Raw genomic sequence first — 15,476 nt, 5'->3', positions numbered from 1 at the left:
GGATTAACTATATTACTTTTTTATGGCCTTCTTAAAAAAGTGATTGGATAGACTATTTTAGATTTTTCTTAAAAAATAATAAAGTAAAAAATCCAACTGTTTAACATGTTTCTTGGTTTATTTTTCTTTTCTAAGTATTATTTGGCTTTTGTAGAAAATGTTTCTACTCAAATGTTACTGATACTGTCTCAGGTAGTTTATGGCTTGACCTGTTTTGCATTGATTTATTTCTCTCATGCCTTGCAAGTGTTTAAAAATATTTTCTATTCATAAAAATTTTTTAATTAAAAAATTTGCTATTCAAATTAATCAATTTCCATAGTATAATATATATCCTTCCTCTCTGACTTCTATAATATCAAAACTACTTTGACATTTCTGAAATGGTTACTGTCTGTGATGTGCTTACACTTTATTCTCAATGACATTTTTAGCAATTCAGGGAATTTTTTTTTTAAGAATAGTGAATTTGGGTTTCTGAATGGAGACATTAGGAAATACATGTCAGGAGGGCACAGAATTGAAGAATATGAATAAAGGTAATTAATTTAAAGGAAAGAGAGAGAAGGAAAATAATATACAGATCTGACAAATAAAAACTAAAGGACAAGATAGTAGAATCAAGAACTGCTTTTACAGTATGATTTTGAATGTTAATGGACTAAACTCACCAATTGAAAGGCAAAGACTGACAGAATGGATCAAAAACATAATCCTTCTATATGCTGTTTACAAAAGATGCATCTTAAACACAAGGACACAGTTAATTTGAAAGTGAAAGGATGTAAAAAGTTCTTCTGTGTAGCTGTAACCAAAAAAAGCAAGAGTAGCTATACTAATATCAGACAAAATAGACTTTAAATGTAATAAAGGCATCATAAGAGATAAAGAAGGACACTACATGTTGATAAAAGGGACAATTTTCCAGGAAGAAATAACAATCATAAATGTGTATGCTCCCATTCAAGGAGCTCCAAAGTACATGAGGCACATATTGGAAAAACTGAATGGAGCTATAGACATATCAGCAGTAATAGTGGGAGACTACAATACACCACTCTCCACTATAGATAAACAGTGACACAGAAGATCAGCAAAGATATAGAGATCCTAAACAATAAGATAAATGAATTAGATCTAATAGACATATATAGATCATTACATTCCAGAACACCAAGATACACATTCTTCTCTAGAGCACATGGAATGTTCTCCAGGATAGATCATATATTGGGACATAAACAGAGTCTATAAATTTAGTAAGATTGAAAATTATCCAGAGCACTTTCTCCGATTATAGTGTTGGCAATTAATAATCACCAAAGAACCAGAGCTTTCACAATATATGGAGATTAAACAACACACTCTTAAATAATCAGTGGGTCAAGGAAGAAATTGCTAGAGAAATCAGTAAATATCGAGATGAATGATAATGAGAATACAATGGGATGCAGCAAAGGTAATGCTCAGAGGGAAATTTATTGCCCTAAATACCTATATTGCAAAACAAGAATGAGCAAAACTTGAGGATTTAACTGCTCACCTAGAGAATTTGGAGGAAGAACAGTAAACTAACCCCAAAGCAAATGAGAGAATAGAAATAATAAAACAGAAATAAACAAACTGGAGAACAATAAAACAATAGAAAGAATAAACAAAACTAAAAGTTTGTTCTTTGAGAAAATTAATAAATTGATGGCTCCCTGGATAGACTAACAAGAAAAGAGAGGACTCAAATAAAATCAGAATTGAGAGGGGATTGTTACCATAGATCACAAGAAATTAAAACAAATCATAAGATAATATTATGAACAACTATATGCCAACAAACTAGATAACTTAGATGAAATGAACAAATTCCTAGAAACACACGAATTCCTATACTGACTTGAGAAGAAATAGAAGATCTCAACAAACCAATTACAAGTAAAGAGATCCAATCAATCATCAAAAATCTTCCTTTTGATAAAAAGAATTTTATCAAACTTTTCAAGAAGAACTAATGCCAATCCGGCTCAAACTCTTCCCAAAAAAATTGAAGAAAAAGGAACTCTACCTAACTCATTTTATGAAGCTGACTTCACTCTAACACCAAAATCGGATAAAGACATTACAAGAAAAGGAAACTATAGACTGATCTCCCCAATGAACATAGATGTAAAAATTCTAACAAAATACTAACAAATCACATGAGTGCTACATTAGAAGAATTACACATCATGATCAAGTGGGATTCATATTAGAAATGCAAGGGTGGTTCAACATAAGAAAATCAGTCAACATAGGACATTAACAAATTGAAAGGGAAAAATCACGTGATCATATTGATGGATGCTGAAAAGGCATTTGACAAAATCCGGCATCCTTTCCTGATAAAAACACTTCAAATTTAGGCATGAAAGGAAACTTTCTCAATATCATAAAAGGCATATATGAAAAACCCATAGCCAGCATCATACTTAATCATGAGAAGTTGAAAGCATTTCCCCTTGAGACTGGGGACGAGATGAGGATGCCCATTGTCACCACTGTTATTTAATATTGTATTATAAGTCCTAGCTGGAGTAATTAGGAAGAAATAAAAGGCACCCAAATAGGAAGGGAAGAAAGTAAAACTTTCATTATTTGCAGTTGACATGATCCTATACTTAGAAAACCCTGAAAAATGTACAGTAAAACTAGTTGAGCAAATAAATTCAGCAAAGTGGCAGGTTACCAGATTAATGTACAAAAATCAGTAATGTTTCTATACATAAGCAATGACCTATGTGAGGTGACAACTAAGAAAAAATTCCATTCAGAATAGGGACCAGAAGAATTAGGTATCTAGCAATAAGCCTAACTAGGGATGTCAAGGACTTACACACAGAAAATTACAGAAAGATTGCTAAAAGAAATAAAAGGTGACCTAAATAGATGGAAAAATATTCCATGCTGATGGGTAGCAAGGTTGAATATCATCAAGATGTCAGTTCTACCCAAACTGATCCACAGATTCAATATAATACCAATAAAAATCCCAACAACCTACTTTGAAGACTTGGAAAAATTGGTTATCAAATTTATATGGAAGGGAAAGAGACCTCGAATAGCTCAAGATATCCTAAAGAAGAGCAAACTGGGAGGTCTATCATTTCCTGACTTTAAAGCTTACTATAAAGCCACAGTGGTCAAAATAGCATGGTACTGGCACAAAGATAGAAGGACTGACCAGTGGAAAAGAATTGAGAGTGCTGAGATTGACCATTAAATTTATGGACATTTGCTCTTCAATAAGTCCCCCCAATCCACTGAATTGGGACAGAATAGTCTTTTCAATAAATGGGCATGGGAGAACTAGATTTCTTTTTTTTTCAAACTAAGTTTATTGTAATATTTGTTCTCCCTATTATTTATTTTTATTCCATATGTTCTACTCATCTGTTGACAAGGTAGATAAAAGGAGCATCAGACACAAAGTTTTCACAATCACACAGTCACATTGTGAAAGCTATATCATTCATTATACAATCATCTTCAAGAAACATGGTTACTGGAACACAGCTCTGCATTTCCAGGCAGTCCCCTCCAGTCTCTCCATTACATCTTGAATAACAAGGTGATATCTACTTAATGCGTAAGAATAACCTTCAGGATAACCTCTCGACTCTGTTTGGAATCTCTCAGCCATTGACACTTTGTCTCATTTCACTCTTCCCCCTTTTGGTCGAGAAGGTTCTCTCAATCAATCCCTTGATGCCGAGTCTCAGCTCATTCTAGGGTTTTTCTCAATCCCTTGATGCTGAGGGGAGAACTGGATTTCTATAGCCAAAAGAATGAAAGAGGGATGCCTACTTTATACCCTATACAAAAATTAATTCAAAATGGATCAAAGACCTAAATGTAAGAACCAGTACCATAAAACTTCTTGAAAAAAAATGTAGGGAAACATCTTCAAGATCAAATAAGAGGAGGTAGCTTCTTAAACTTTACACCTAAAGTGCAAGCTGTGAGAGAAAAAATAGACATGGGAATTCGGTAAGATCAAGAGCTTCTGTGCTGCAAAGGACTTTGTTAAAAAAGTGAAGAGGCAGCTAACTCAATGGGAGAAAATATTTGGAAACCTCATATCGAATAAAGGCTTCATATCCTGTGTACATAAAAAAAATTATACAGCCCACCAACAAAGGAACAAGCAACCCAATTATAAAATGGGCAGAGGAAATGAATAGGCACTTTTCTGAAGAGCAAATACTGATGGCTAAAAAGCACATGAGGAGCTGTTCTTCTTCATTGGCTATAAGAGAAATGCAAATTAAGACGACAATGAGTTATCACCTCACACCTTTAAGAATGGCTGCTATTAAAAAGGAAACTATAAATGTTGGAGAGGATGCAGAGAAATTGGAACACTTATTCACTGTTGATGGGGATGTAAAATGGATTAGCCACTGTGGAAATCAGTTTGGCAGTTCCTCAGAAAACTAAATACTGAGTTGCCCTATGACCCAGTGTGCTGGTTTGAAAGGATGTATGTCCCCTAGAAAAGCCATGTTTTAATCCTAATTAAAGCAGCTGTTTCTTCTAATCCCTATTCAGCATTGTATGTTTGAAACTGTAATTAGATCGTTTCCCTGGAGATGTGATGTAATCGAGGGTGGTTGTTAAGCTGGATTAGGTGGCGACATGTCTCCACCCATTTGGGTGGGTCTTGATTAGTCTCTTAAATCCTATACAAGAGGAAACATTTTAGAGATTGGAGATTCATAGAGAGCAGAGAAGAACGACATAGCCACGAGAAGCAGAGAGCCCACAAGCCAGTGCGACCTTTGGAGATGAAGAAGGAAAATGCCTCTCAGGGAGCTTCATGAAACAGGAATCCAGGAGAAGAAGCTGGCAGATGATGCTGTGTTCGCCATGTGCCCTTCCAGATGAGAGAGGAACCCTGACGATGTTCACCATGTGCCTTTCCAGATGAGAGAGAAACTGTGACTGTGCTCTCCATGTACCCTTCTAATTGAGAGAGAAACCCTGAACTTCATTGGCCTTCTTGAACCAAGGTATCTTTCCTTGGATGCCTTTGATTGGGCATTTCTATAGACTTGTTGTAATTGGGACATTTTCTCAGCCTTAGAACTATAAACTAGCAACTTATTAAATTCCTCTTTTTAAAAGCCATTCTGTTTCTGGTATATTACATTCTGGCAGCTAGCAAACTAGAACACCCAGCAATACTAATACTTGGTATATACCCAGAAGAGTTGAGGGCAGTGACATGAACAGACATTTGCACGACTGTTCATAGCAGCACTATTCATAATTGCCAATAGATGGAAACAGTCCAGGTGTCTATTAACAGATGAGTGGATACACAAAATGTGATATATACGTATGATGGAATATTATGCAGCATTTAAACAAATGATATCCCAAAACATATGACAACATGGATGAACCTTGAGTACATAATGCTGAGTGAAATAAGCCAGACACAAAAGGTTAGATACTGTATGATTCCATTATTATAACGCTGATAAAGCCACCAGTGTTTTGGAATAGATAGAAGGAAAAATCTGAGTTGAGGGCATAGTAGCCCATGACAAACTCTGGGAACTGTTCTGTAGCTGCTTGTTGAAGTGTGCTTTGAAAATTGTTTTTTTCCTTTCTTTTCTTTCTATATATATGTCGTATTTTACAACTAAAAAACAGTTAAAAAAAAAAAACTTTAGGCAGGTATAGTAATATTGATAAAATAAATTCCTGAAATAAAAAATTTGAAAATATTTAGTAACATAGCTCACTATTATAGCAAAGTTGATATTTATAATAACTTTTTACTTGATATTTTGAAAACACATATAGTTTTGATAACTATCAAATGGTATTTAAGATGCTGTTTAAATATTTAGAATTCAAGTAACTGATATCTGTATTTATACATTTTTTTCTTCCTTGCAATAATTTTAAACTGGTTTATGAAACGATATTGTGCAAACAGGCTTTACAATGATTTCCCGGATTTTTTTTTTAATTTGCCAATGGACAAACTAACTAAAATATCCATTTTAGGTGGTTAAGATTTCCATATGTTAATTGTTAAAATATTTGAATCTGCATATTTTCCTGAAATAAGGAAAATTTTAGTAACATGGGTCATTACTATAGCAATACAGATATTTGTAAGAACTTTCTACTTAATATTTTGAGAACATTCACAGTTTTGACAGTTGATCAAATGGTACCTAAGTTAGTATTTAATACTTAGAATTTAAGAATTTTGCTATCTGAATATATAAATTTTTTCCTTGTTGCTTCAATTTTAAATTGGTTTATGAAACTTACTACATAAACACAGGCTTTACAATGATTATATGGATATTTTATTTAAATATGCCCATGGTTAAGCTAACCAAGATATTCATTTTGGGTGGTTCTAAGTGTATTGTTTGTTTTCTTAAATAAAAAAATTAACAACAACATAAACGAAAGTACACGTCACACAGCATGTTAGTGGATTGGAAATATACTATAACCTTTCTTCAGAGAAGAGTAAAATCACATGAATATTTATCCCAAACTTGGAGTTGGAACAAACCAATTTGTGGCCTTTAGTTTATTAAGCCCCTAATTTTTGTCATTACCCTCTTCTTATTGTAACAGCTCCATTTATTTACACATTTTTCAAAAGTAAAATGATTTAAATATGATCCCTTTTTGGGGGGGATTAAATCTGGGAAAACCTAGACTTTCAGATAATTTGCTATAAATGATGTCCTTTTTTATAGGCAAAAACTCAAAAGAGCATTTTCTAATATCACATAATGAACCCAAGAAAGAGTTGGGCTTATCTTTATACTACTGCAGTCAACCCTCAGGCTTACTTAGTAGAATTCTTCTACTAACAAGATTATTGACTATTGCTTTCTCTTGTTAATGCATGTCACATGGTATATTATTAGGTGGCCAGGTAGATCCTTATGAAACAGGGCAGAGGCAGCCATCTGAATTTTTCTTTTGTTAGAAATGCCCCAGGACGTAATACACCCCTTCAGAAGAAAGGTTCCTAAGATTCTTACCCAAAAGGCAGTGATTGTAGCCCTGTTAATACTCCTACTGGGCAAGAACTGTCTATTTATTTTTATCTCCCCTAAAGGATATATAGTTATGATGGGTAGGTTCAGGTTATGAACTTGGCCAGGTCATGGTGTCTAGTTGTTTGGTTAAGTAAGCACTAATTTGATTGTTCTATGAGGACATTTTGTGGACTTAAATCATCAGTAAGTTGATTTGTATTTATGTCTGGTTACATTAACAATCAACTGAGGAGATTGCCTCTAACAATGAGAAACGTGTTATTCAATCATTTGAAGGCTTTAAAAGGAGAACTGGTGATTTTAGCAGTCAGAAAAGAGAGTTTCCATCTCTATTTCATCCAGCCAGCTTCTCTTGGGGAATTCATCAGAAACCTTCATGGGAGTTCCCAGCTTGCAGCCTGCCCTACAAAATTTTTACTTGTACTTCCCCACAGTTGTGGAAGACAGTTTTTACAAAGATCTCATAAAATTTACAGATATCTCCTGTCAGTTACGTTTCCCTAATGAACCTTGACTAATACAATGTGTTATATCACAGATTCTAGTAGTAGTGTTGAATTGAGACAAGATGTCATATGATAAAAGTAAAGGAAAAAAGAAGTTGGCTATATGACGTCCAATAATTTGGTTGTAACACTGACCAGTATTCTCCAAAGAAACAGAAATGTATTCACTAGGTTGTTTGGGTTCAGGATTGGATCAATACAATTTTGGCATAGCTAAAGATCCAAGTCCTAATTGTTTATCAGATTTTTCAAAATTATACATTCTCTTTTTAATGATTGAAGCCACATTATATTTGCTCCTTCAGCTCTGTTCCAGCTTTCCTTCTCTGCTAATTCTCGGATGGGTCACACATACTTGCCAAGGTGAACATCCCCAATTATGTTCTCACTCAATTCCATCTTTTTCTGCTTCCTCTAGGCACTAATTACATCAGTTGTCTCCTTTTCATTCAGTATCTTCAGTTTTACTTTTTAAAATTAGTGGTACATTTCCTCTGTCATTATTTTCAAGGCTTTACCTACCTTTAAAGAAAGAAAGAAAAAAGTCTTTCTTTGACCCTGCTTTTCCTCAAGTTACCGTCCTTGAGGTCTGGCTCTGTCTTCCCTGTGGCCATCAAACTTATGTAAACAGGTCTTTATTCCTGTCTTAGTTTAACCACCCGATTTGAGGTTCTCTTCTCCATCCTAGTTCTTTTTTACTTTTCTTCAACCTGACATTCTTGACTACTTTTACTATCCTTGTCTGGTAGAAGGAATAGGCTTTAGAGTCCACAGGCTTGAGTTTGGCCTCTATTTGGATAAGTTTCATCTCGGAGCTTAGTGTCCTTTTCTGTAAAAAGGGCTTACCCACTCTCTTTCCCAAAGTATGATTATACATGTGAAAGTATTTATGTGAGAGCTAAGCAAAATACACTCAATAAATGTTCCTTCCCTGTTTTGCTTGATTTCTGACACACTGCCTTATTCTGCACCACCATACCATTTAGGAAATGGTAGGAGCTGATGGAGCTGGGATTCTAACTTGGAGCTTCTGACTTTATAGTTCAAACCTTTAGCCTGTTTTTATTAAGGGTTTTTGCAAACTGTAGGGATCCTTTGGGTTGTCATTATACTGATTCCTCAAAATATCATGTGTATCTTGGGAAATATCTTTAAATAATTAATGTTTCATGATTTGATCATGTCTGAACAAATAGAGCTTTTTGAATGAAAAATTTTCTCCTATTTATTTGTGTGTGTGTATGTATGTGTATGACAGTGCAGATAAATGAACCCTTAAGTGGCCTTTCTTTTGAAATTAATGATAGTCAGCTGAGGAAGTGTAGAAGAAGAAAGATTTTTTGTATTTTGAGAATTTCAGATTGCTCATGAAGTGCCAAACCAAGAAATGAAAACCATAGTCACTTAAGCATCATGTTGTAGACTGGGTGTGGAATGATTGTGGGCTTGCATACCCTAGCACTGTTGAAAAGGGAACTGTAGCTTCATTGACTTTGCAGACTAGAAAGCAAGAGGCTGCAGCATCACTTCATCACATACTGTTTTTCTAGATGCTACCTGTGATGGCATGGGTATTGCTCTGGCCAGATACTAGTGGTTTGGTCAGCAAAGTGTACCCATTGTCTGCCTATGGGAAGAACAGACCTCTTAGCACTGTATACATAGTGCTATGTACATGCCATCATCCACACTGCCTGCAACCAGAAAGACATGGCATAGAATTGCTATTGGAGTTTCAAGTGGAATAATGTCCATAAAGCCCCTAAGGCAGAAGAATGAGTTCCTGTGTAGACCCAGTCTCATAAAAACCCTTTATCATCTTTATTTCCTTCCCATCTTCTCTTTCTTTTCAACATTATTATGGCTGTAGGTAAAATACTTATGTTCCTTGGCCTTTTTTGTGTGTGCAGTAATCTCTTCTAACTGCTAGATAAGATATTGTCCTCTCTATTCACCCTATTCTCTGAATCTCTTTATCAGACTTGAGGATGCTAAAGAGGGCCCAGAATCTTGGTTTTGGGAATACTTTGAACTAAAAAAAGTAGAGTTTAAACTCTCGAGACAGTCAGACAGTAATAGAGTCTGAAACTATATATTGCAATTGCAAACTGCAAGTTAACATACACAGCTGTATGCACAATGTATGCACAATGTGTATACAGCATGCAGTGGATCTCCTATAACAAACAGTCATATTCATGGACTGGAACATTAGAAACAGCATCTTTAAATTAAAAAGGAATCGCACTGTTACCAAGGAGTCGGGCCTGTAATTCTCATTTTATGAAATATTTAAGTACTTTAAAGGAGTATTTCACAGTAACTTGAATTAATTTTCTCCCTGGATGTCCGAGGTAAGTAGGTTTATTATCGGTAAAGACAGTAGCTCAATTAAGACACTTGTCTAGCATCATAAAGTGGGAAGGGAGACCTACTATGCCCTCACCTCTCCTTTATATGATAAAATGAAATTTCCTCTGTGGTGAATTAGTGGTTTGAAAATGTATATTTTATTCACTGCTTAACTAGTTGAAGCCAAGAAAGCTTCAAATGTAGACTTATTTTATTACTTGTTAATTTATAAGTATAGAATTATTCCATTTGTGGAAAGATCTGTTTTGTTTTTGTAATTGATTAGAAAGCTTGAATGGTGCTTTGAGAGTACTAGGCTAAGGCATACTTATTTCTATGAGACACTGGCATGTGAAATTTTATAGCAAAACTTGATTTGGTTATTTTAGGCAGGAAAGGAACCATGGGACTAACACTAAGAAATTGTTTTTTCCCAATAGGTAATTAATAAAATGTCTCCAACTTCCCTAAAGATCACACTAAGGCAACTCATGGAGGGATCTTCAAAAACCTTGCAAGAAGTATTAACTATGGAATATCAGCTAAGTCAAGCTTGTATGGTAAGAATTAAAAAAACAAAATTGTTATTTTTCTAGTTGTAAAAGTAATGTGAACATTGTAGAAAGTATATAAAAATACTGTTCCCTATATTCTTAAGTCTTTATAAAACAAGCAATTACATTTGCATGTAAGTATAAGATCTCTCACTTCATCTGGAATCCAAAACAGAAAGAAACAAACCATTATTTCAGGCATGTCTTTGTGACCTTGTACAAGATATACAGCTCTCTGAATCCGAATTCCTTCAATTTGTTAAAATGAGGAATATTAATTAAATAGTTGTGAGAATTAAATGAACCACCTCATATAAAGTACTTAGTACAGTGCTTGACATACAATAAATGCACAAGTGAAAGTTGTCTTTTAAATGTTTTAATTAACAGAAAGCATTACAAGTACAATAGTAGATACACTTAGACAGTAATCACATGCAATATTGATTCATGAAACATTTCAGAGCATTAGCAATTTCTTCTTCTAGATAATAAATTCTTATGAGGAAAAGTTATCCCTTTTGTGTATGTTCAGAGCATCATTAAAAAGTCTTATATGGTAGAGTGAACAAATTCACTTTTAGGGAATTTAAAGGGAATATTTCATGTAATGATCAGAAAGTAGTACATTACTAATGGGTTTTAATATCTTGAAATAGTTACTAATTTATTCAAAGTAGTTCATTTAACCGAAATAAAGCTTCATTAGCTGTATCTTAAAACTCCTTGTACATGTAAATAGCTAACATCTTTTGAGTGTCTACAATGTTAAGCACTTTACATGCATTCTTTCCATTAAATCTAACACTGACTCTAGAAGGAAACTGTCACATAGAGTTGTAACCTGCCTAAGGTCGTGCAGCTACTTAAGTGGCGGAGACATGGCCTGTTAAACTAGGTGGTCAAGGACCTGCAGTCTTGACACGACCTGTTGCATATATTTAGTGCAATTTGATTGATTCTGTCCTTTCTATTCTCTCCAGCAAACGCATTATCTATGTGCCAGGTACTGTGCCAAATGCTAGAGTTACATTGTTGAATAAGAAGACATATAGCCCTTTTTTTCACAGAGTTTGCAGTCTACTAAGACTATAAAGAACAAGTAAACACAATGATAATTAGAAATTGTGGAAACATAAACAAAAAAGGAAACATAAATCAGAGAAGGCATATCTGAGCTGTCACTTAATCTGTGACCTGGTAAATGAGTTTCTTGAAAAGCTTCTCAGGGATTTAAGCAGGGGGTGATTTGATTTTAATTCAGTTTGATTTATTTTAAGAAGAAAATTAATGTGCTGAATAGAGTGAGGACTTGAGGATTTCAAAAGTGGATATAGAGGCTAAATAGAAGTTTAATATAGTAATCCAGATGGGAAATAATAGTGGCTTACACTAGGGTAGTGGAGATGGAGAAAAGTAAATGTATTTGAGACAATTGTAGAGATAGAATTTTCAGGACTTGATGGAAATGAGGGAAAGATTGCATTTAGTAGTTGGAGTTTTGAGGCTTAGGTTCAAGATTTAAGTCTAAGTGACATTAGCATTAATTTTTTTAGAAAGCTTTGGAGATTTATTTATTTTCTCAACAAATAGGAATGCCTACCCTGTTAGAAGTACTGAGAATACACAGGTAAACAAAACAGACAAAAATCCTTGCCCTCATGGAACTTACCTTATAATGGGGGTGATAGGCCATAAAGAAGGTAAATGCATATATAGCATATGAGTTACTAGTACTAAGATAGAAAAAATAAAGCAGGGAAGAAGGATGGGAGGATATGGAAGAGATGGGGGGCTTGAAATTGTAGATCGGATCACTAGAGAAGACCTCACTAAGAAAAGTGAGAACGAACCATGCAAGTCTCAGGAGGAAGAACATTCCAGGCAGAGGGACCTGCACAGTACAAGGCTTGGAGGCAGGAGTGTGCCTGCCTGCTCTAGAACAACCAAGTCAGGGGTGGGGAGAGTGAAAGATACAAAGTCAGAGGTGATAGGGTAGGGAGGGGCTGCACAGAACATATAGGGCCCTAAAGGTCTTTATAGGAACTTTGGGCTTTTTTTTCCTGAGTAAAGTGGGGAGCCACTAGATAGTTTTGAGAAGAGTGACATGATCTTGTATTTTATAATTCAAGTTGATGTGTTGAACATAGAATGGATAAGATCATATAGAAAGAAAATAAAAGACTGATCAAAGGAACTGCTTCCAGCATTTCAGGCTGGGCTAGAGGAGAAAGAGTAGTAGGAAGAGAAAAAGGTCAGAGAGGTAGGAGAACCAGGAGAGAAGGAGTCATGAAAATGAGAGGCATGTTTCAAGGAGAAGGGAGTAATGAACAATGCTGAATACTGCCACGGGTCTAGTAGATGAGGACAGAAGTATGTTCTTAAATTTGGCAATGTTGCAGTTGATTTTGATGAGTTGTTTAAAAGGAGTAGTGGGGATAGAAATTATAGTAATTTTTAGAGGAAATGAGTACATGGGATGTAAAGTAGAGATAGTAGGTGTTCATGACTTTCTTCTTGAACCAGAAATAGGGTTGATGTTGCAACTGTAGAATCAAGTGAGGTTTCTTTTTTATTTTGTAGGATGGAAAATACTGGAGCATGTTTATGAGTGACTGGGAATGATCCGATGAAGATTGTCAATTATACTAGTAATAAATATTTACTCTGTTAGGCACTGAGCTGGGGATGTAGGTTAAAATAACCCTATAATACATATATTGATCTTGCTATTTTATGTATGAAGAAACTGAGGTTTAGAGAATGTACTAGCCCAAGGATACATAGTTCCTATGTAGTAGAACCAGAACAGTTCAACCCAGACAGTTGAATTGCATTCCCTCAGCCACTACGTTAAACTGCCTACATTGGTGATACCAGGACAAGAGAGATGGATAGCCTTCTCAAGCAGAGTCCTTGAGAAGGCAGGAGGGAATGGGATGGACCCTTCTTCCATTGTCATGAAAGGGAAGACGGGTACAGATGGATGCCGGCTTTGGGTTTAGTGGTGTGAAAGTGAGGATGTTCATTTTGGATATTCATTTCTCTTTCTTAATGAAGTAGGAGGTAAAGTTATTAGCACTAGTCATTATCCATTAGAATGTAGTGAGAGGAGAGTGTGGTAGGGATAGAAGTTGAGGCGATGAAAGAGTTGAAATCATTATCTTGGGGAGTGGGAAAGACAGCATTAATTGTTGGGCAATTTTCTATGCCTGTTTGAGGTTTATGATCCTGAATTTTAAATGAAACCAGTCAAAAAAAAAAAAAACTAAATAAATGAAACCAGTCATATTAGTGGTATTATTTTTCTGTGCAAGGTTTAGCTTCTCAGGAGAAATGAAGGTTTGAGGGACATGAAAGCAGTTTTAGAGGAGAGTGACCGTAATAAAGGCCTAGAGAAACTGGGCTGGACAAAGTGGGACTTGGGGCCAGCACAAGTGGTTAGCAAGTTGTAGAATCAGTGTACTTCAGTAAGATCAAGGATTTGTAGCAGTGGAAATACTTGAGCAAGTAAGAATAGAAGGTGGTGATCAGAGTGAATTTTCAGATATGATACAGTCTTGTGAACGTCACGGTTCAGGTTGTGGCCATGGGAATGGGAGGATGGAGAGGCATCACTGGGAGTAAGGAGGCCAGAAATTATCCCATTTCATCTTGATTGTTTTTTTCAGGAAGGTCATGACTTTCATGAAGGTGTTAGAACAGGTAAGTGACAAATAGTTGTGTTTCCTTCTTGGCTATTATGGAAATAGGATTTGAGAGTATATTCTATTAATCAAAGATAGTTGTTTTACTTGTGAAAATTTAACTTTTATAAAGATTGCTATAGGCTTGTTTTTAGTTTAAAATATTACCAGCTGGAATAAGGGAGGTCAATCTTTGAAACTAGTATTGTTTAAAAAAGTTTATATTACTTGGCCACTCTCCCTAATTTATTTGTAAGAGGTAATACTGCTCTTAAATTCATATGGACTGTTTGCTGGTAGGTGAACATGATCTTATAAATTCATCTTGCTGCTGAATCCTTTGAAACTTGCTTTCATTCCCTTGCAGAAAGCTCTCATACCACAGCCCCCTTTCCTTTTGTACTTCCCTGGCAAAAATCCCAGTAGTGGCCAGATCCTACTATCTACTTCCTTGCCTGTACCCAAGCAGTTAAGTATTGTTGGAGATAAACCACGTGACTTAATTAGTAACATCTGCTAATATTCTTATTAATACTTTCCATTTTTGCTTATATCACCAGTCAGCATATTTAGAAAAAAGCAAGTGGTTATTTTTTTTTTTTAGCAGAAATGCAACAATTCCTTTTTATGTGCAATCTCTTATCCTTAAAAAAAAAAAGCCATTATCTGTTGTATGCAATGAATTTCTCTCTACGTGTATTTTGCATATGTAATTTTATGTTTTTATTAATTCCTTTAACCTAGTATACCCTAGATACATGTTACCTGAATAAAACATTATGTTTTCTAAGCTCCAAATTTTGATAAGGACAATCACCACTATTGTAGAGTTCTTCTAATTTCTGGCATGATATAAAATCATCAGAAGTAAGCACTCGATTTACACCCTTCTAGAGTACACATAGGGTTGAGTTAGATGGCTATATGATACAGTTTATATGTATTCTATATATATGTCCTAATGTATATTATATATATATAGAGAGAGAGAGTAAAACTGTTTAGTATTTTTGCATAATCAAGTGTTTGCTACAATTTTCTAATTATAAAATGTTTTAGCAAATTAGATGAAATAAATTAATAAATTAGGGAAATGTTTGTTAAATTCTTACTCTAAGGTCTAAAATAAACTTTTTCCTCATTATAAAGGGAAAAAAAAAAGGATTATCTCAGCAGAGCTAGAGAGCTAACAAATGGAATGTATGGGTACCTTATGAGGGCTTCTGAAAAACTAGAGCTGCCTGCAAGGGAAGAACTTAAATTCTATTCTGGATTTTTTTTTTAATGTTTAGAATAAAGTAACAC

General features: G+C 34.9%; 1 protein-coding gene across 7 annotated transcripts in view; it reads left to right on the top strand.

The window, feature by feature from the left end:
* HIBCH (3-hydroxyisobutyryl-CoA hydrolase) overlaps positions 1–15,476 on the top strand; it is a 149,120-nt gene that overhangs the window by 127,031 nt on the left and 6,613 nt on the right. For all 7 annotated transcript variants that reach the window (XM_077154454.1, XM_077154455.1, XM_077154456.1 and 4 more), the window contains 2 exons: positions 10,372–10,491; positions 14,157–14,190. In XM_077154454.1, the coding sequence (XP_077010569.1) occupies positions 10,372–10,491; positions 14,157–14,190 (154 nt within the window). The remainder of the gene's footprint in view (positions 1–10,371; positions 10,492–14,156; positions 14,191–15,476) is intronic.

Source organism: Tamandua tetradactyla, chromosome 3, assembly GCF_023851605.1.
Source record: "Tamandua tetradactyla isolate mTamTet1 chromosome 3, mTamTet1.pri, whole genome shotgun sequence".
NCBI lineage: Eukaryota > Metazoa > Chordata > Mammalia > Pilosa > Myrmecophagidae > Tamandua > Tamandua tetradactyla.
The sequence above is the reverse complement of the archived record's forward strand: the minus strand, read 5'-3'. Positions and strand labels throughout refer to the sequence as shown.